This window comes from Ursus maritimus, unplaced genomic scaffold (assembly GCF_017311325.1).
Source record: "Ursus maritimus isolate PB19 unplaced genomic scaffold, ASM1731132v1 scaffold_25, whole genome shotgun sequence".
In the NCBI taxonomy this organism is placed as follows: Eukaryota; Metazoa; Chordata; class Mammalia; order Carnivora; family Ursidae; genus Ursus; species Ursus maritimus.
Window position 1 is genome coordinate 26,290,787 of NW_024425008.1, and position 19,622 is coordinate 26,310,408.

Consider the following 19,622-nt stretch of genomic DNA (forward strand, 5'->3'; position numbering starts at 1 on the left):
TTAAAAAAAAAAAAAAAATCCCCTTTATCTTGAGCTGAAATTACCTATCTTCTCAGTGGTCTTGGTTCTGCTCTAATCCCTCCTTCCACAGCCTTTCAGTCTTTTGAGAAAACTCCGAAGTCCTTTATGATCTCTTCCTTAACATACCATATGGCTTCGAGACCCATCTTTGTCCAGAAAAGTAGGATATTAGAACCAGTCATCATACACTAAATGTTGTTCCCTATGATTAGGGAGAGAGACCATTTCCTCTAGTAGAAACCAAGTTGTTTTCCCAAGAGGTAAGCTGTGTTCACTAGGCTCGTCCAGCTTGATGGGCCCAGAGAGCTAAGAGTCCATGGTCTTTACCAGCACAGCTTGTACCTGAAGCTTCTGAACAGGGGCCAGGTATTGTTCAGCCAATTCCTTTGATCATCCTGGGTACCTTCAGAAATCTTGGGTAGATGCAGTATAATTCCAGAAGCGTATCCACATATAGTCTGATTATCTTGATGAGAACATCTAGAGAATTATTTTATCCATTTTAGGAGCAATTTGGAGTGGGAAGTTTTATTTCTTAGAAAAAACAATTTTTCTATAATTGTCCTTACTGCCCCTTAGGGTACCTTTTGGGCCTCTTATTAAGGGGTCCTACAGAATCTAATATTGCTGGTTGTTTCCTTTCTGTAAATGTGTTTCTAACACTGAGGACATGGCCTGGCACAGAGGGACGTTCTGTGTCTGTTACCATCACCATCGTATGAAGAACACCCTCTGTGGGTCATGGAGGTCCTTGCAAGGTGTGCCTTAAAATTCTTCCTGTCTTGCCTGATTTGGTTTGCATACTTTTGGAGTCCATGTTCTCCTTACCTGGGTGGGCTACCTTTCCATTTTTTGTTAAAGATGACCTTTTTTCCCTACGGTGCCCTTTCTGGACTCTGCCAGTATTCACACAGCTTGTCACGGTAACTGTCATTTTCCGTTCTGGGCACATTTTTCCTGAGATTCCAGGAAGGTTCGTGACTGTCACTTTTTTAGTATCTTAAAAATTTTCTGCATTGCCTGTAAAGCTTCCCCTGTGGTAACAAATTTCTCGTTCCTTCAAAAATTATTCTAAGAATAGCTTAGTTTGGTTCAACAGCAGACTGTTTCTTCTCATTTCATCTTCAAATCAGACTTCTGGGCAAGATATTTTTCACAGTGTACAAATCCAGTGGATGCATGGGTCCCTTTAAAAGGATTCTCTGGTACTATGAAGTGAGGTTTTCCAAAAACCCAAAGCAAGACACCCCTTCCCCACAAGTCAGCCACCAGTCTGCAACCAAACATGAACAGATTCTGCTGCTAGTTGAATTTCCTTTTTGCCCTGGTTCCTTTTGTCAGACCTGTGCAATTAAGTTATTTATTGTTTTATGACTGAACAGACAATGGTGTCCCAGAGAGAAACCATAAATAAAATTGAAACCTGGTGCTGTGATAAGGAAATAACATTAATGAGATTTTTTTTTTTTTCAGAAAGTCCATGTGCACCTTTAACAAAGGTTAATTTATGTTTCACTCGCATTGTTAGGAATTTTAAAACAGCAGTTCTAACAAAAATGCATGAATTGGGTATTTTTAATTTTTATCTTCATTAGAAAGCAATTGTGTAAATTTATGACCAGCATTAAAAAGAATTACGTAAATTTTTTTATTATCTAAGTTTCTGGTGTCCAGCTTTATAATCAACACGCGTCTACGCTACAAAGGGATCGTGCACCACGGATCTCGTCGCCGTGCGGTTGACCTCCGCCGCCGGTAACCGCTCGTGTGTCTTCTGTGAGGTTTCTTTACTTTTGTTTGTCCTTTTGTTGAGGTTCCCCACATAAGTGAAACTGATTTTCTCCATTCCATGTGTTCTTCGGCTTCTTCGTGGTAGATGACTTGCCCAGGTATGTGTGGGTTGATTCCTGGACTCTCGGTTCTGTTCCGTTTGATCTGTGTTGGTTTTGGTACCCGTACCACACTGTTGGGATGACTACAGCTTTGTAGTCTAGTTTGAAATTAGGGGGCATGGTAGCTCCCGCTTTGCTCTTTCTCAAGACTGCTTCGGCGGTTTGGGATCTTTTGTGGAGCCATACAAATTTTAGAATTACGTGTTCTAGTTCTGTGAAGATGCTGTTGGAATTTTAAGAACTACTGCACGGAATCTGGAGATTGCTTTGGGTAGTGTGGAGTTTTTAATAATATTAATTCTTCCAGTCCGTAAGCACAGAATAGCTTTCCATTGATTTGCGTCTTCGGTCCCTTTCATCAGTGTCTTGTAGTTTAAATGTCCAGCTCTCTCACCTCCTTGATTAAAGTTATTCATAGGTATTTTATTCTTTTTGATGCAATTGGAAGTGTTTTTTTTTTTTAATGGGTTTGTTTTCTTAACTTCTGAGGCTTTGTTCTTAGTGTTTAGAAACACCACCAATTTCTGTGTATTAATTTTATATCCTATAACTTTACTGAATTTTTTAGTTCTAACACTTTTTAATGCGGTCTTTAAGGTTTTCTATATATAGTATGTTATCTGCAAATAGTGAGTTTTACTTCTTCCTGATTTGGCTGCTTTTTATTTCTCTTTCTTGCCAAATTTCTGTAACTGGGATTTCCAGTACTACTGAATGAAAGAGGCAAGAATGAGCATTCTTGTTTTGTTCCTGTTCTTAAATGAAAGGCTTTCAGTTTTGCACCGTTGAGTATGTCAGCTATAGGATTGTCACGTATGGCCTTTATTGTGTTAAGGTACGTTCCCCATTCCCTAATGTACCCACTTTGTTGAGAATTTTCAGCACAAATGGGTATTATTTTGTCAGATGCTTTTTCTACATCTATTGAGATGATAAAATGACTTCTCTTTCCTTCTGTTAACGTATCTTATTGACAGATTTCCATATGTTGAACTATCTTTGCATCCCTGGAATAACTTGATTATGGTGTATGATCCTTTTTAATGTATCATTAATTGGATTTGCTAATATTTTGTGGAGGACTTTCGCATCTGTTCATCAGGATATTGGCCTATAATTTTTTTTGTGGTGTCTTTGCCCGGTTTTGGTTATTAGAGTCATGATGGCCTCGTAAAATGCATTTGGAAGCTATTCCTCCTCTTTTGGAAGAGTTTGATAGGTATTAAATCTTCCTGGAAAGTTTGATAGAATTTTCCAGTGAAGCTGTCTGGTTCTGGACTAGGGCTTATTGGGAGGTTTTTAATTTGCTGCTTCAAATCTCATTAGTAATCATAATATTTAGTTTCTTCATGATTGTTTTGGAAGAGAGTGTGTGTCTAGGAATTTATTCACTCCTTCTAGGTTGTCCAGCTCACTGGCATGTAATTGTTCACGATGGTCTCTTAGATTTCTGTGGTATCAGTTATCACTACTTCTCTTTCATGTCTGAGTTTGAGTCTGCTCTTACTTCTTGTTGGTTAGTCTGCTAAAGGTTTGTAGATTTTATCTTCTCAAAAAACCAGCTCTTAGTTTCATTGATCTCTTTTATTGTCTTTTGTCTCTGTTTCTGCTCTTAGCTACTTTCTACTAATCTGGGGCTTTGTTCTTTTTCTAGAAAGTTTCTTTAGGTGTAAAGTTATGTTGTCACTCCGAGATTTTCCTTGTTTCTTGAGGTAGGCACGTATTGCTGTGACCTTCCCTCTTAGAACTGCTTTTGCTACATCCCATGTATTTTGATGTCATATTTCGGTTTTGTCTCTGGGTATTTTTTATTTCTCCTTTGATTTCTTTGATGACACATTGGTTCAGTAGCATATTATTTAATCTCATTTGTGCTGTTTCTCATTTTCTTGTAATTAATTTCTAATTTCATACCATCGTGGTCTAGTTTCATACCAGCGATGCTTGATAGGATTTCCATTTTCTTTAATTTATTGAGACTTGGTTTTTGGCCTAACATGATTTATCTGGAGAATGTTCTGTACACTTGAGAAGAATTTGTATTCTGCTCCTTTTAGATAGAATGTTCTGAGTATGTCTGTTAAGTCCATGTGGTCTAATGTGTTAAGGCCAGTGTTTCTGTATTGATTCGTCTGAATTATCCACTGATGAGCGGGGGATATTAAAGTCTCCTACAGTTACCATATTGCTTTCAGTATCTCCCTTCAGGTCTCTGAGTATCTGCTCTATATATTTTGGTGTTCCTACGTTGGGTGCATGTGTATTTATAAATCTTACACCTTCTTACTAGCTTGACCCCTTTATTAATGTCCTTGTTTCTTATTACAGTGTTTATTTTAAAGTCTGATTGGAGTGTGGCTAATCTGTTCATGGATTTCCATGAAGTATCTTTTTCTGTCCCTTCCACTTTCAGTCTGGGTGTGTCCTTAAGTGTCTCTTGTGGGCAGTACGTAGATGTGTGTTGTTTTTTTTACCCACGCAACCACTCTGTGTCTTCTGATTGGCAAACTTAGTCCATTTACTTATTAATAGGTATATACTTATTGACATTTTGTTCATTGTTTTCTGGCCGTTTATGTAGTTCTCTGTTCCTCTCTTTCACTCTTGTGGTTTGATGGCTTTAGTTTACGTTTAGATGCCTTTCTCGTTTTCTTTTGTGTACTTACTGTATTTCTCCCTTGTGGTTACCAGGAGGTTACCATAAAATATGCTATGTAAATAGAAGCCTGTTTCAAGTTGATAGCAACTTACTTTTAGAAATCTTCCCTTTTATAAATCCTCTCTCAAAAATGAACAAGACAGCACCTTAGCAATTTTTCTTTTAGTAATAAAAAGGCTTTTCAACCAAATCATAATAGTCTTCCTTTGGGGTTTTTTGTTGGCTTGACTGATACGCCCTCCTCACAGCAAATTATCGATCACTCATTATTTGGACTCCACAGGCCCATTAAGCAGAGGAGAAAAAGTGACTAGAGAATTCTAACATAAAGCAAATTTATTAAATCTTGAAAATATGTGACGGTCTTGAGGAAAGGTGTTCATTTTTCTTCAACAGAATGTCCAGAAGAGGAGCATTCATTTGCTTGCAAAGGCCATAATCTGTTCCTGGAGAAAAATGAAAAAAAAAAAATGATATTTTGACATTGTTAAGGTGTGAGAGCAAGTGAAGAAAATATTTTAAAATAAAATATCCAGGAGTGACTGGGTGGCTCAGTTGGTTAAGCGTCCAACTCTTGATCTCAGCTCAGGTCTTGGTATAAGGGTTGTGATTTCAAGGCTCCATGATGGGAGTGGAGCCTACTTAAGAGTCCCTCCGAAGTGTCTTTAAATGGAAGTTTCTCAGGAAAGAAGCAGGCCAAGCAGCAAAAGGAGTTTAAAGCTTTTTTTAAAAATATTGTTATTTATTTGAGCAAGAGAGACAAGCAGACTGCACTGAGTGCGGAGCCTGAAGAAGGGCTCGATCTCACAACCCCAAGATCATGACCTGAGCCAAAATCAACAGACGCTTAACCAACTGAGCCACCCACGCGCCCCTAATGCATCTTTATCTTTAAAAGTTCCTATTCACTATTTTAAGTTCCTCTTCCTCCTATAAACTTATTGTTTAGATGTGGGCTCTAGCACCCACAAGCCCAGCAAGGATGTTTTTGCTCGTAACCAATGGGGGAGGTATGCATAAAAAGAGTATTTTACAGCCAAGAAAATTAATTCAAAGAAATTCAGATCATTGGCCAAGTCCCTCCTCAGTGGGCAACTCCTGGAGAGCCGTGAGCGACCTTACTTTGAGTGGAGATACTGCGTTTGTGGCCTGTAGACCCCACGTCCGGAGCAGCACCAGCGGAGCGGCACTGGTGGAATAGAGCCTTTTCAGTAGGTCAGTAGCAGCCAGAAGAGCAGTGTTGTGACGCTGTCGATCTGTTTCGTAACCTGTGAGATGGCTCATAGAGCCTGGAGGAAGGAGGAAAGGTATAAATCCCTCATCTTATAGTGAAGTTGTTTCCTAGCAAGCCAGACACATCCATGTCTACCACATCTGGCCACGGAGGGGCACCTTGGGGTCCCGACCTTCCCTGACTACATGACCTCCGGATACTTCTCTGAGGTACGTGAACCCTTACCTAAGTCCTTCCCATTGAAGGCTGCAGCACTGAGGTGATGGACCAAGCTGGAGACATCCCCAAAGCCCATGTTGACACCTTGTCCTGCAAGTGGGTGGACTCTGTGGGCCGCATCCCTAAGAAGAAAGCAGAGTTCAGGTGCGGACCCCTGCAGCCAGGTGAGGAGAGAGCGGCCCGGCTCCGTTGTCGTCTTACCCGATGAGCGCCAGCCGCGGCCGGACGTACTCAGCAGCATGTCCCAACCCAAGTGGAAACAGCACTCGGCTTCTGGCGTCCACTCTGGCTACGCTTGGGGGCAGCTGGCGAGCTGAGACCTTAGTGGGCCTCAGAAAGCCGACCACAGACTGCAGCACGGTGCTGGCCGAGTCGATGAAGTCCGTGTGGTTGGCGTCACTCCACTGAGTAGCGCCAGCCACAGACAGTGGAAATTCATCAGTGATTAACAGGAAATAAAAAAAAACAGCAAGGAAACCCATTTTATCACTAAAGCCAAGCGTTAATGGCACCTAACATGTCTAAACTGATCTAGACCACAGGCGACCAGCCCCTTAAACAATGCCGAACACAAGTCCTTACCCTTCCCCACAGGCTTCAGGATCAAACCAAACTGCTCCTGAGCTGCCCCTGCCTGTGAACTTCCACCTTTCACTTCACCTTAACCCTCAAAAACCAAACAACATCCTCTCGCCCCTGGCATTCCTCCCTCTGCTTAGAATGTCCTTCTAGGGGCGCCTGGGTGGCTCCGTGAAGCATCTGCCTTCAGCTCAGGTCATGATCCTGGGGTCCTGGGATTGAGCCCCACGTCAGGCTCTGTGCTCAGTGAGGAGTCTGCTTCTCCCTCTGCTCTTGCACGCGCTCGCTCACACTCTCTCCAAAATCTTAAATTCACCAGGGTGACCCTCAGAGCATCCAGAAGCTGTGAGCCTCCCCCCCAACCCTCCACTCTTCTACCAGAAGGCACGTGTGATTGCTGCTAAACGTTCGCACTGCGGAAGCCCGTGGCAGGAGTACACGCTGAGCGGCCAGAGGGGCAGTGTTCACCACCTACCCTGGAAGCCGCTTAGTACGTGCAGTTCCTTTCCCTCTCGTTGCAACTCCAGAGCCCTGACGTCTAAGTTCCTCGGCGTAAAGTACTGCGAAGTCACTGGCGAGGTGGTGGAGTCTGTGGTTAAAACCACAGGTTCCAGGGCCAGCCTGACTTCTAAACCCGGCTTTACTGCCAGCTCTGTGACCTCGGGCAAGTAACTGAGCTCTAAACGAGCACGACAACAATACCCTCCTCGACGGTTCTGCGCATTAAAATCAGCCAGAAGAGCAGTGTTTTCACCGTAGACAGCACACAGCAAACGTCCAGTAAATCTTACTGATTATTACTGTTAGTGAATTTAGATATACGTGGTGTTTAAGCTCTGAAGTTCTTGGTGCCAATATTATTAAAGGCTGTGTCTACTTCCGAATACTGAACCCACGTCCATCTACAAAACTTTCTCTTACGCTCCCTGCTAAAATGTGCTCAGCTCCTCTAAGAACCCTTCTAATGAATCAGGCTTCAAAGGTTCAGGTACTTTGAACCTAGTACAGCTATTCAAAATTAGCCAAGTGTTACAGCTTCAAAAAACAGGCCAATGCTAACTACAACAGTGGCCCACAACCCTCAAAAAAAAGCACGGAGGTTATTAAGTTCCATTGTTTTGCATTTTCCTGAATGCCCTCCCCTCCACGTAGCCCAGATCAAACCCTAGAGTTACAAAGGGGCCACTGGTTGCTTATTCCTTTTTCCCTCATCAAAACCACCTCTCTGTATCCGCCCTGCAACACAGCACCAGCGGGACAAGCTCATACTCACAAACGCAGAGTTAATGGTATCCACGAACTTTTCTTCATCCATGCCGACGAGCTCTGCTGCATGTTCATGGGATGTGGACCAGACCAAGGAGCTCAAGGTGTCTGAGAGCTGTGTCAAAAGAACATCAATACTGGGGCGCCTGGGTGGCTCAGTCGGTTGATTTCAGCTTAGGTCATGATCTCAGGGCCGGGAGCTCGAGACCCACGCGGGGCCCCGTGCTCAGCAGGGAGACTGCTTGAGATTCTCTCCCTCTGCCCCTCCCCCCACTTTCAGGCACACACGCACTAAAGAAAAAAATAAAGAAAAAAATAAATAAAAAAATAAGGGTAAGACTTCTGTTCTTGGGAGCTCTCCAGCATACAGGAAGTAAGGGGAAACAAAGTTGGCCTGGGCATATTCCCTAGAAACCAGAAAAAGGTTGAGAGAAAATGAAGCCATAAGAGAAGAAGGCTGGGCATGTTTAAGCAGACCAGCCAGAAGGACTTCTTACCGGGAGCAGAGCAATGGGCCCAGAGGGAAGAAATCTCTGCCAAGCTACGTTGTTTTCTGTGGCCTACAACAGAGAAAGGACGAGTTCTCACGAAAAGCACTTAATACCCACTAAACTCGAGCAGGGTCCCCAGATGATGGGCTCAGGATCTTACCTCTGATAAATGCAGAGTGGCCACAACAGCAGACTGATCATAGTTCCAGCTGACATTCTGAATCCCGGCAGCCTGCCGCACTCCTGAGTTGTGACCGTCGGCACCGATCTGCGTGGAAACAAAAGTCTGTTGTCTTATAACCTCCTAACACATGCAGCTGTTCCAGAAGTTTGTCTCTGCCTCCTTAAGTTTTCTCTAGTCCCGACTGTTCACAAGCTCATCCGTGGCAGGCAACTTTTACCCCGCCCACCTCACTCACAGCCCCTGGGAGGGGTGGCCTTACATAGGTGGCCCCAGTGTCAGCTAATGGACCAAAGCTGGCCATCTGCCCCATGAGGTGTCAGCTATAGGTTAACTTAGCCAAATTCTCTTGATACTTGAACTAGAAGTTAATATGGCAGGCACTGGAGCTGAACAGTCCTGCTGGAAGGTTAGGAATGGCTGCCAGGTAAAAGGGGAAGCTGGCGAACAGAGACATGGGAAGTGCAAGGAGATGAAGTGACTACAGGACTCCTGCGAGGGAAAGAACCACCTCAACTGCTGTTCCTGTTCCCCTTTTCTTTCAAGACCTAAGACTGTCCAGGAGACTGCTTCCCATACAGGATTTACAAGACCATCTTAACTTGAGTTGGCCTGAGTGCGTACTGGTCCTTATAACCAAAAACTTTGCCAAAAATTATAGCTTAAATCTAAAACAGAAGGCCCTAGAGTCTAGGATAAGCTATGGATATGCAAGACCCCTGGCAAAATAAGAATTTTCAACTACCAACAATTTAGTCTGGAGGGTGCTGCCATCACCTAGGGTAATATGAACCCAAGGGCTGGAGTCTGCCATGGTAAACGGATAAGGCCAGGTGTAGCTGACTGCTTTGCTCCGGTAGAGAACCGTCACCCGGTCTAGGAGGTCAGAAGAGAGAAAACAAAACATTAGAAAGGGAGCCCACACGGGCTGAGGAAAAAGCTGTAACTAAATCTAAAGCGAGTTCTCGGGACAGCTGTCTCTTATCGTTTACTCCTAAACAAGAAAAGTGAAATCTAAAATATAGCTACTATAATTAATGCTGCAGTCTGAGAGCTGGTAAATGACAGAGCCACAGGGATGAGTCAGTGTCAAAAAAAAAAAAAAAAAAAATCAGCCCTCACTGAATGACCAGCCCGCAGCAGGGATTCTTCCTTCTCACCCCCACATTCCTGCTCTTCTAGGTTCACTCTGTGCCTCAGAATCAACAGGGTGGGAATCCCAGGGGCTTAAAAAAGTTCTAGATTTCCTAAGATTTTTTTTGCCACTGGAAATCATTCTACTCTTCTGATCATAAAAATGATATGCCTGCAAAGTCTGAACAACAAAGATTTAAAAGGGATGGAAAAATCACCCTGAATCATACGATTCAGAGGCAACTACACTTAAAGCTTTCCCATGTAGCTTTCCAGCTATTTCCTATGTGTATAGATGCGCGTGTAGACATAGGATATGACATGTACTTTTTTCACCAATATGTTATGGAACGTGTTTCTAAGTGACTAAAGATTAGGCCTAAATTATCTTTAAAAGTTGCACTAAGTGGGGCACCTGGCTGGCTCAGTCAGTAGAGCATGGGACTCTGGATCTCAGGGTTGTGAGTTCAGGCCCCATGTTGGGTGTAGAGATTACTTAAAAAAATAAAATCTTTATGAAAACAAAGCTGCACATAAGTTCACTGAATGGATAAATTACTATACCATATCAGAAAGCATTTAAGTTACTTCCGATTTTTCTCTCACTTCGAACAATCCTGAGGTATTTCCAAATCATATATCTGATAATGAATTTATATTCAGAATACATAAAGAACTCCTATAACTCAAAAAGAAAAAGACGATTCAGTTTTTAAATGGGCAGAAAATTCTGAATAGTCATTTCTCCGAATGGCCAATAAGCATAGGAGAAGATGGGAAATACAATCAAAACTACAATAAGATACCGTTTCAGTCACTAGGATGGATAGAATAAAAAAATAAAAGGAGAAGTGTTGGCAAGGATGTGGAGAAACTGGGACCCTTATATATTAATGGTAGGAAAGTGCAGCCTCTTTGAAAAAGTTCAGCAGTTTCTGAAGATGTTAAACATAGAGTATATGACCCAGCAAGTCTACTCCTCAGTACCCACCCGCCTGGGTGGCGCAGTCCTTAAGCGTCTGCCTTCGGCTCAGGGCGTGATCCCAGAGTCCTGGGATCGAGCCCCGCACCAGGCTTCTCCACTAGGAGCCTGCTTCTTTCTCTCCCACTCCCCCTGCCTGTGTTCCCTCTCTCACTGGCTGTCTGTCAAATAAATAAAATCTTAAAAAAAGAAAAAAAGAATGGACTGCTAATACAGGCTACAACATGAATGAATATCAAAGATATGTCCGGGGAGAGAAGTAGACACAAAAGAATACACTATGATTCACTCTACATGAAATGAAATGTCCAGAACAGGCAAATCCCGAGAGACCAAAAGTAGATCAGTGGTGCCAGGGGCTGGGGCTGGGAATGGGGTAAGACTTCTCTTTGAGGTGACAGAAACGTTCTAAAATGATATTGTGACGGTGGCATAACTCTACACTAAAAATCACTGAATTGTACACTTAAAATGGGTGAATTTTAGGGCATATAAATTATACCTGAATAAAACTGTTGGGGAAAAAAAAAAAGAAAAAACCCTAAGATATCCATCAGAGGGTTTCTTTATGGTGGATAGTCTCCATGAAAGGGATTCTTTTTTCCAATAAGTCCTAGAAAAATTTCCCCTTGCAGAGTAGAAGGAAGATGCAAGAGGGTGGTGCCTCACCTGACACCGCCTCCAGCTGCTTGGTTAGAGCGCACATTATGACATCATTCTCCACTATATAGCCCATGTCATCCAGATTATCCTTATCGAACATTATCAGGGCCTCTGAGCAGGCATCCCACACCTGGAAACATGAAGGGAAAGTTTGTATTATAACCCAAGGAAGAGAAGATTTCTTGCTCCCATCAGAAACAGTACTGCCTTCCCTAAGCGACAGAAGCAGAAAAATCACAGTATCAGTTCCTCTGATAGGAGACAGAAGGCGAGAAGAAAATTCTCTTGAGAATGCTTCCTCCCACTTCCTTAGACTGACTGGGAACTTCCCACTTTCACACAAAATACAGAGAATATGGATTCCAAGATACAGAAAAGAATATGGACAACTAAGATATCATGCCAAAAGTGATAAAGGAGGCACCTGCATTCGCCGAAAGGCTCTGTATCTCATGTTGCAGATGTGGTCCCAGGCTCCAAAACCTACAAAAGAAAGGATCCATACATAGGCCAGAGCAACCTCACGGGACACACCCCTCCTGGGCTCTGTCTCTCCAACCTGTAAAGTAAGAGATCATTTTCAGTGTCCTCCAATGACAGAAAAATACTCTCCATTTCTTCCTGTTTGATGCTAGGAGTTAAACTACTCTGTTCCCCAGTTCAGATTATACAGCATGAAAAAAGACCCAGCTGTCATAATCAAAAAGTAATCTGGGGCACCTGGGTGGCTCAGTCAGTCAAGTGTCCAACTCTTGGTTTCAGCTCAGGTCGTGATCTCAGGGTCATGAGATCATGCCCCATGTCGGGCTCCACGCTCAGTGGGGAGTCTGCCTGAGATTCTCTCTGCCTCTCTCCCTCTGCCCCCCCAAATATTTTTTTTGAAAGTCAAATCACATTAAAGTTAGGGAAAATATAAAAGGAAACCAAACCCATATTGTTTTTCATCATCCTATAGAAGTTATAAACTCTCTGGATAAAGACTATTTTGGGGGGTGCCTGACTGGCTCAGTCAGAAGGGCACAGCACTCTTGATCTCAGGGTCGTGAGTCTGAGCCCCACAGTGGGTATAGAAATTACTTAAAATCTTAAAAAAAAAAAAAAAAGACGGTCTTTTAACTTTTTTTTTTTTTTTTTTTAAACCCCGTAGCACTAAACAGATTTATTCAGTGTGGACACATTTACTGAGCCAGACACAATCCTAGTTACTGAGCGTGAAGTGTGAAACCAAACAAACGTCCTGCCCTTCTGCAGCTCACATTCTGGCTGGAGAGACAGTAAGAAAACAAACACATAATCACTGTCAGGTAGTACTAAGTGTTCTAAAGAAAAATAAAGCAGTATGAGGGGCTGAGGAGTGACGGAAGAACCTTAAGTTTTGACAGGGTGGTTCTAGACAGGATAGCCGGGGGCATAATGTTTGGCAGAGACCTAAAGACAGTTTTCTAATGGGTTCTGTGTGCACACATGGACCTACACTGCAAAAGCATTTAGCATGCAAACTCCCCAGACCCCGAGCAGGCTGTCTCTGGGAATAAAGAGGGTACTCGTACTAGAAGTGAACGGTCATAATTCGTTCAGACAGTTTCAATTCCACCAGCTCATAATGACCCAACATCACAAACGAAGTCTACATGCTGAACCCACATGTCCCAAGGAGGGCTTCCTCAGACTGGGAGGGGACACTTTCATAGTGTCAGGGGTCCTCCTCTTCAACGGTGCGCTACATTACCATACCAACCCCTCCTTCCCCATGCTCAGCCCCCTCACCAGATGCTCGAGACTCTGCCCTATGGGACACACTGGAAAGCCAAGACAGACAAGGTACTGGCTGAATGAAAGATCTACTCACTACTGAGAAGGGTTGCAGAGCCAGGGGAAATGGAGCTGACTCTGTTGCTGTAAGTTTCTGGCAATTTCTCCCATACTTTCTTTGGACCTGCTTCTAGCAACAGGATTTTCTTGTCATGAAAGTGAATATCATATCCTTAAAAAAAAAAAAAAAAGGAATCAACATTTTATATCATATTGGGAAAGTCAGAATTTCTTCCCTTTCTCATTTCCAAGAGAAGCAACAGATTAACTAATTCCTTAGCCCTTAGTATACAAATTTCTCTCGGGCACACAAAAAGGAAACACCAGACAAAATCCTAAGCAAGAACATATGCCACTATTTCAGCCACGTGAGCCACCCTGCCCATGACTGTAAGGTTTCTCTTCACAGTCCAACACCTGCCATGTGCAAAGAAGCTAATAATGGCAAAACTCACAGAATTCCCCAGAAAGGAAGAATGAAGTAAAACAGAAAGGCTGAAGTATTTAGACACCAGACATTTCTAATCTTTAAACTGTTAAGTCACTAAAAATTACAAATCCTGTTCAACAGAAAAATGGAATATTAATAAGCAAAATTCGTTGTGGCCTTGAGATTAAATCAAGGATAAAGAATTACTTGTAAAAGAAAAGGAGCCCCCAAGATACACCAATTGTACCTACAGATCTGGTCCTCAAACATCTGTAGAGCGAAGTAAAAAGGGGACCTGGGGCCTTGGTTACTAGGTGTCTGCAGCCCAGATAGTCCCTCCACCATGCCCCAGGGAAAGACATGGAAACGGTAAGCAGGGAGCTGCTGCAGCCAAGAAAGGAGGAAAAAGGTGACAGGATCATTAGAAACACGGTAGGTTTTAGTAATGATGACAACCCCACATTTTTTGGAATCTAAATAAGAAGAGTGGCATTACCGTAAGACGTAACTAGGGAGTGTGAAAACCAAGGTCGCTCCGGTGACCAGGCAGTGAGCAGCACCAGGACTACCATGATCACGGGGCCCCAGCTTGCGGGGCCGGGTTACACTGGAGGGTGGGAACAGCCACGCTCCACGCTCCTCGGGGAGGGCTGCCTTCCAGCACCTGCTCCACCCGAATGCCCCCCCTGGCCACCTTCCTCCCTCCCTCTGGATCCTACTCGCTCAAGTCTCACCTCCCCAGCGGTGTTCATGCCGCTCCCCGCACCTCCGCCCCCAGCACAGTCAGCGGCTCGCTGCTCCAGGGGAGCTTTCATTTCATAATCCCTTCTATTAGTTACTTACACGTCTTTCTTGCTAGATTCTAAATTCCCTGGGGGCAGGAACCAATCCTTTTCTTTCGGCTAATATTCCCAGCAGCAAATGCTCTATCTCCTCAACCCAGAAAACAGATATTCAATGGACATTTTGTTAAATGAGAGACAAGGAAACTAACAGGAAACGAAGTATATTTCCAAACACATTAGAAAATATAGCCGGGTTCAGTGTTTTATTTTTTAGCCATTTAAAGTAACATTTTAGAAAACTCATTTGGAGAAAGAATACTACAGAATACAATTTACAAATAATAACGTGAGAGGGAAATATAGATGTTTCAAGGCTGAAACATCAACTAATGTGAGTCTGAAGAAGAATCAAGGAAAACAAATTGACTTGGGAAATAATATAGAGCCTACTGAAAATTTTTCACTTTTAAAAAAAGCAGCTGTCTAAAATTAAGTGGACGTTGGAATAAAAAGTAAGGCTGATCCCCATATAAACTACTGCCAATATTCTCTGGGATACATGCTGTGAGGATCAAGGGGAAACACCGGCAGCACAAAATCGCAGGCTGGTAGTTTATCTGACTCAACAAGAGAAAACACTCCCAACACCACACCTGCCTCTGAAAGGCTGAGGATCCGCCCAGGGTCCCAGCTGCTTTATAGGAAAACAGCGAGGCTTGCTCACTGAATAAATCACATGAAAGATTCCAAACCTACCAGAGTTTCAACTTTCACATTTAACATTTACTATTTTCTCTGAGTTTTTTCAGGAAATTAGCCAGTGTGTGAATTTTCTTTTGTAAACCTCCGTTTGGTAGTTTCGACTTGGAGCAGTGATGCTCACAGCCCAGTGTACTCGGGTCCTTGACCTTTCTTTTGTAGAATTACACAGAGAATTCTGTATTTTAACTGTTTAAAGTCAGTCCTGACTTTGAGGACTTATACTTCTATGCAAGAGACGGAAAAAAGAAACAATTACAATACAGAATTCTCTGTTTAAGTTTGTAAAAGAGAGCACTGCTGCTCTCCCTCCCTTGAGGCATTGGGGGGGGAGGGTAAGACAAAAAGACAGGGAGGAAAAAGTTAAAATACAAGTATTAACACTAAAGTTTTAGTAAGACTAGAAATTTTTTCAGGTATACGTCATACAGAATTATATAAAAAGTTAAGAAGTAAAGTCACTAGAAGAAAATTAAGCTCTTCCCACTGCTTCTTTCTCAAAGCGTGGTCTCCAGGCATCCACCTCTGGAGGTATTTGTTAAAAGTACAGGCTCCTGGGACCCACCTGGATAAACCCAATCAGTCAATGGACGTGAAACCTGGAATCCTCATTTTTAAAATATGCCCCACAAACTGGTAACAGGCGCCTATCTTCAAGGAGAACTGGGTGGCTAAAAATAAAAAACGGTGGCACCTGGGTGGCTCAGTTGTTAAGAGTCTGCCTTCGGCCCAGGGCGTGATCCCTGCTCCGCTGGGAGCCTGCTTCTTCCTCTCCCACTCCCCCTGTTGTGTTCCCTCTCTCGCTGGCTGTCTCTCTCTATATATCAAATAAATAAAATCTTAAAAAAAAAAAGGAAGTCTCCCTTTACATCCTTTATACTGCATGTCCTATCCCCTTTGTATTTCAGAACTCAAAATCCCTTCTGAATTTTCTGTATATGCCTTATTCAACACCTCCAAACAAAAGGAAAATCCCACGTGATTCTTAAATGCACTCAAGCTCAAGCTTTGAGTTCTCAAGAACCGCTATTTTATTTTATTTATTTATTATTATTTTTTTTAAAGATTTATTTATTTCTTTGTTAGACAGAGACAGCCAGCGAGAGAGGGAACACAGGCAGGGGGAGTGGGAGAGGAAGAAGCAGGCTCCCAGCGGAGAAGCCCGATGTGGGGCTCGATCCCAGAACGCCGGGATCACGCCCTGAGCCAAAGGCAGACGCTTAACGACTGCGCTACCCAGGCGCCCCAAGAACCGCTATTTTAGCCCATTGACCAGTAGGTACAACCAAAATGGCTGTCAGGAAGGAAAGGTATATAAACCTGCCAGAGAGTTCTGTGTCTCAAAAAGGCTCTGTATCTCCCAATTTCCAACTTTTGAGTACAAGTTACTTATTCTTTCTGAGTTTTAATTTCCTTATCTGCACAATCTACAATCAAGATTATTGAGGATGCGTGTCAACTAGACTTCAATTAAAAGATGAGGATTAAGTAAAAACGTACACAAAATACTTTAAAAGATGCCTATCCATAATGAGTACTCAATAATTGATAACTATGTTTTATATAATTACTTTGAGATTCAAGCCGATTAGTTCATACAAAGCATTGTTTCCCAGAAGAGGAGCCACCCTAGGGAAGATGTGGCTGTCACACCTTATTCTTTTTTTTTTTTAATTATTTACTTATTTTTTAAATTTTAAAATGTGTTTATTATAGCACCAGAAAATAGATTTTTAAATTTTTTTTTATGTTCAGTTAGCCAACATAGATGTCATTCGTTTTTGATGTACTGTTCAATGATTCATTACCTGCGTTTAACACCCAGTGGTCATCACAACACGTGCCCTCCTTAATACCCATCATCCCCCTCCCTTCTGTAACCCTCAGTTTGTTTCCCGGAGTCCAGTCTCTCATGGTTTGTCTCCCTCTCTGACTTCTTCCCATTCAGTTTTCCCTCCCTTCCCCTGTGGTCCTTTGCACCCCTTATTCTTAAGTCAACAAATGCTTTCACATTAGCGATCTTTAATTTGTGAGGCCAGAAAACTCAAATCCAGTTTCTGCAAATCACTATACAATTGTTAAAAGCAAAAGACCTGGGGGCGCCTGGGTGGCTCAGCTGGTTGAGGGTCCGGCTTTTGATTTTGGCTCAGGTCATCATCTCAAGAGTCCTGGGATCCAGCCCTGCAGCAGGCTCTGTGCTCAGCAGGGAGTCTGCTTCTCTCCCTCTCTGTCTGTCCCTTCTCTCTACCCTCCACCCCCATGTGCACGCACGCTCTCTCAGATAAATAAATTAAAAAAAAAAAGAAAAAAGGCAAAAGATCTGGAGTTTGGTGGCTTGGGTTCAAGTTCTGAGTCTGCTACCAGTTGACTTTTAAGGCTCTGGTCCCTACTTAACCTTGCTAAGCAAGTTTCCTCACATAAAATACGAAAACAGGATCTATATCACAGTGAAGCAAACCAGCCTAAACTATACACGTAAAAACAAAGTCCTTACCTCACCTTACACACAAAGTTTAACTCCAAGTAGATCGTAGGCTTAAATCTAAGAGTTAAAACTACAAAACTCTTTTTTTTTTTTTTTAAGAATTTATTTATTTATTGGAAGAGATAGAGACAGCCAGCGAGAGAGGGAACACAAGCAGGGGGAGTGGGAGAGGAAGAAGCAGGCTCACAGCAGAAGAGCCTGATGTGGGGCTCGATCCCAGAACGCCGGGATCACGCCCTGAGCCGAAGGCAGATGCCTAACCGCTGTGCCACCCAGGCGCCCCAAAACTACAAAACTCTTAACACAAGAGTGAATCTTCATGACTTTGGGCTAGCTAATGATTTCTTAGATGTGAAACCAAAAGTATAAGTGGTAAAAACTTGACAAGTTGAACTTTACCGAAATTAAAAACTTCTGTGCTTCAAAGGACACCATCAAGAAAATTAAAAGGCAACCCATAAAATAAGAGAAAATATTTGCTAATCACTTAGCTGTTAAGGGACCTGTGCCCAGATTAAAAAAAAAACACACAAAAAAAAACCACAAAAAAACGCCACACAACTCTTAGAACTCAATAACAGAAAGACAAATTGCCTAAAATGGGCATAGGGGGGTGTCTGGCTGGCTCAGTTGGTAGAGTATGCAACTCTTGATCGTGGGGTCCTGAGGTCGAAACCCACATCAGGCGAAGAAATTACTTAAAAAAAAGAAAATGGCAAAGGTTCTGAACAGGCATTTCTTCAAAGATATACAAATAAGCATATGAAAGGATAGTCAACATCATTAGTCATTAAGGAAACGCAAATCAAACCAGGAGATATCATTTCACACAAGGATGACAGCAGGTGCTGTCCAAGATGTGGAGAAACTGGACCCCTCATATACTGCTGGTGGGAATGTAAAATGGTGCAGCCACCTTGGAATACCATTTGGCAGTTCTTCAAAACAAACACAGAGTTACTATGTATGTGATCCAGCAATTCCACTCCTAGAAATATATCCAAGTAACCAAAAATGTTTGTTTACACAAAAGCCTGTACCCAAAATAACAGCATTATTTGAAACAGTCCAGAAGTGGAAACCCAAACGTCCATCAATAAATGCATAAACCAAATGTAGTACAGCCAACACAATGAAGAATTACTCAACCATAAAAAAAAGTACTGGTGCACGTTACAGCCTGGATGAAATTTTAAACATTAAGCAAAATCCAACTATATGGAAATGTCAGGAAAAAGCAGATCTATAGAGACAAAATCTCACAAGTGGTTGCCTAGCGCTGAGGAGCTTTGGGGGGAAACGGGCAGTGACTGCTAATTCGTTCCTGTTTCTTTGGAAGGTGATAAAAATATTCTAAAATGCATGGTGGTGAAGGATGCACAACCTGTTAATATACTAAAAACCATTACATTGTATGGTTAAATGGGGGCATCTTATGGTATGCAAATATAGCTCAAAAAAGCTATTTTTAAAAAGAAACAAACGCCTAGCCCGATACAACGCCTAATTGCTTCCAACTGTGCCCATTCCTAAATAACAACAGGCAGGGTTTAAAATAACTCCTAAGGACCCTCCCACTTTTGACCTTCGGAACCCTGAAGGACCAAACGCTCTGCCCTGGGGCTCCTCCGGGCAGGAGAAAAAGCACAGGAGCGCAGGTTCCCACGGTCCTCACAGTTCCTCCACGGCCCCACTCCCCGCCCCTACCTGACTGGAGAAGCGCTTACCCAAGGCACAGGCCATGGCTGCACCCACCAAGCCTCCGCCCGACACCACCACATCGTACACCGTGTCTGCCTTGTCGCCCGACCACCTCCGGCAGGACAGCAGCGGGCCTCTCCCAGCAGCTGAAGGTGCAGCCCTCCACCGGCTCACAGCCAGGCGGGCCGCCATGGTGCTGACCCGCAACATACTTAGCGCACCTTTAGGGCCTCCTTTTGCTGCACTTCCGGAGCAGAGCTGTCCAATCGCTAGCTGCGTCGGCCCGGCCTCAGTTCCGGAAATAGAACGCGCAAAGAGTAGGCCAATCA

At 43.1% G+C, this 19,622-nt stretch overlaps 1 protein-coding gene across 2 annotated transcripts; it reads right to left on the minus strand.

The window, feature by feature from the left end:
• Positions 1 to 4,893: 4,893 nt before the first annotated feature.
• COQ6 (coenzyme Q6, monooxygenase) lies at positions 4,894 to 19,546 on the minus strand. 2 transcript variants are annotated; one of them, XM_008699885.2, is made up of 12 exons: positions 19,320 to 19,546; positions 13,171 to 13,305; positions 11,746 to 11,804; positions 11,328 to 11,451; positions 9,288 to 9,418; positions 8,522 to 8,629; positions 8,368 to 8,430; positions 7,878 to 7,985; positions 6,227 to 6,429; positions 6,032 to 6,147; positions 5,695 to 5,861; positions 4,894 to 5,018 (listed from the first exon to the last, which is right to left on the minus strand). In XM_008699885.2, the coding sequence occupies exons 1-12, from the start codon at positions 19,501 to 19,503 to the stop codon at positions 4,989 to 4,991; spliced, it is 1,428 nt and encodes a 475-aa protein (XP_008698107.1). In that variant the 5' UTR covers positions 19,504 to 19,546; the 3' UTR covers positions 4,894 to 4,988. The 2 variants fall into 2 exon arrangements, with proteins under 2 accessions (XP_008698107.1, XP_008698110.1); XM_008699888.2 differs by lacking the exon at positions 13,171 to 13,305.
• Positions 19,547 to 19,622: the final 76 nt, after the last annotated feature.

Excerpts from the sequence above, each read along its gene's own strand:
- COQ6 (XM_008699885.2), bottom strand. The coding sequence starts at position 19,503 with ATGTTGCGGGTCAGCACCATGGCGGCCCGCCTGGCTGTGAGCCGGTGG. Across the intron at positions 11,452-11,745 it reads GAGCCTTTCGGCGAATGCAG|GTGTGGGATGCCTGCTCAGA; the intron begins GTGCCTCCTTTA and ends TCATGTTTCCAG. Across the intron at positions 6,148-6,226 it reads CCGCGGCTGGCGCTCATCGG|GGATGCGGCCCACAGAGTCC; the intron begins GTAAGACGACAA and ends CTTTCTTCTTAG.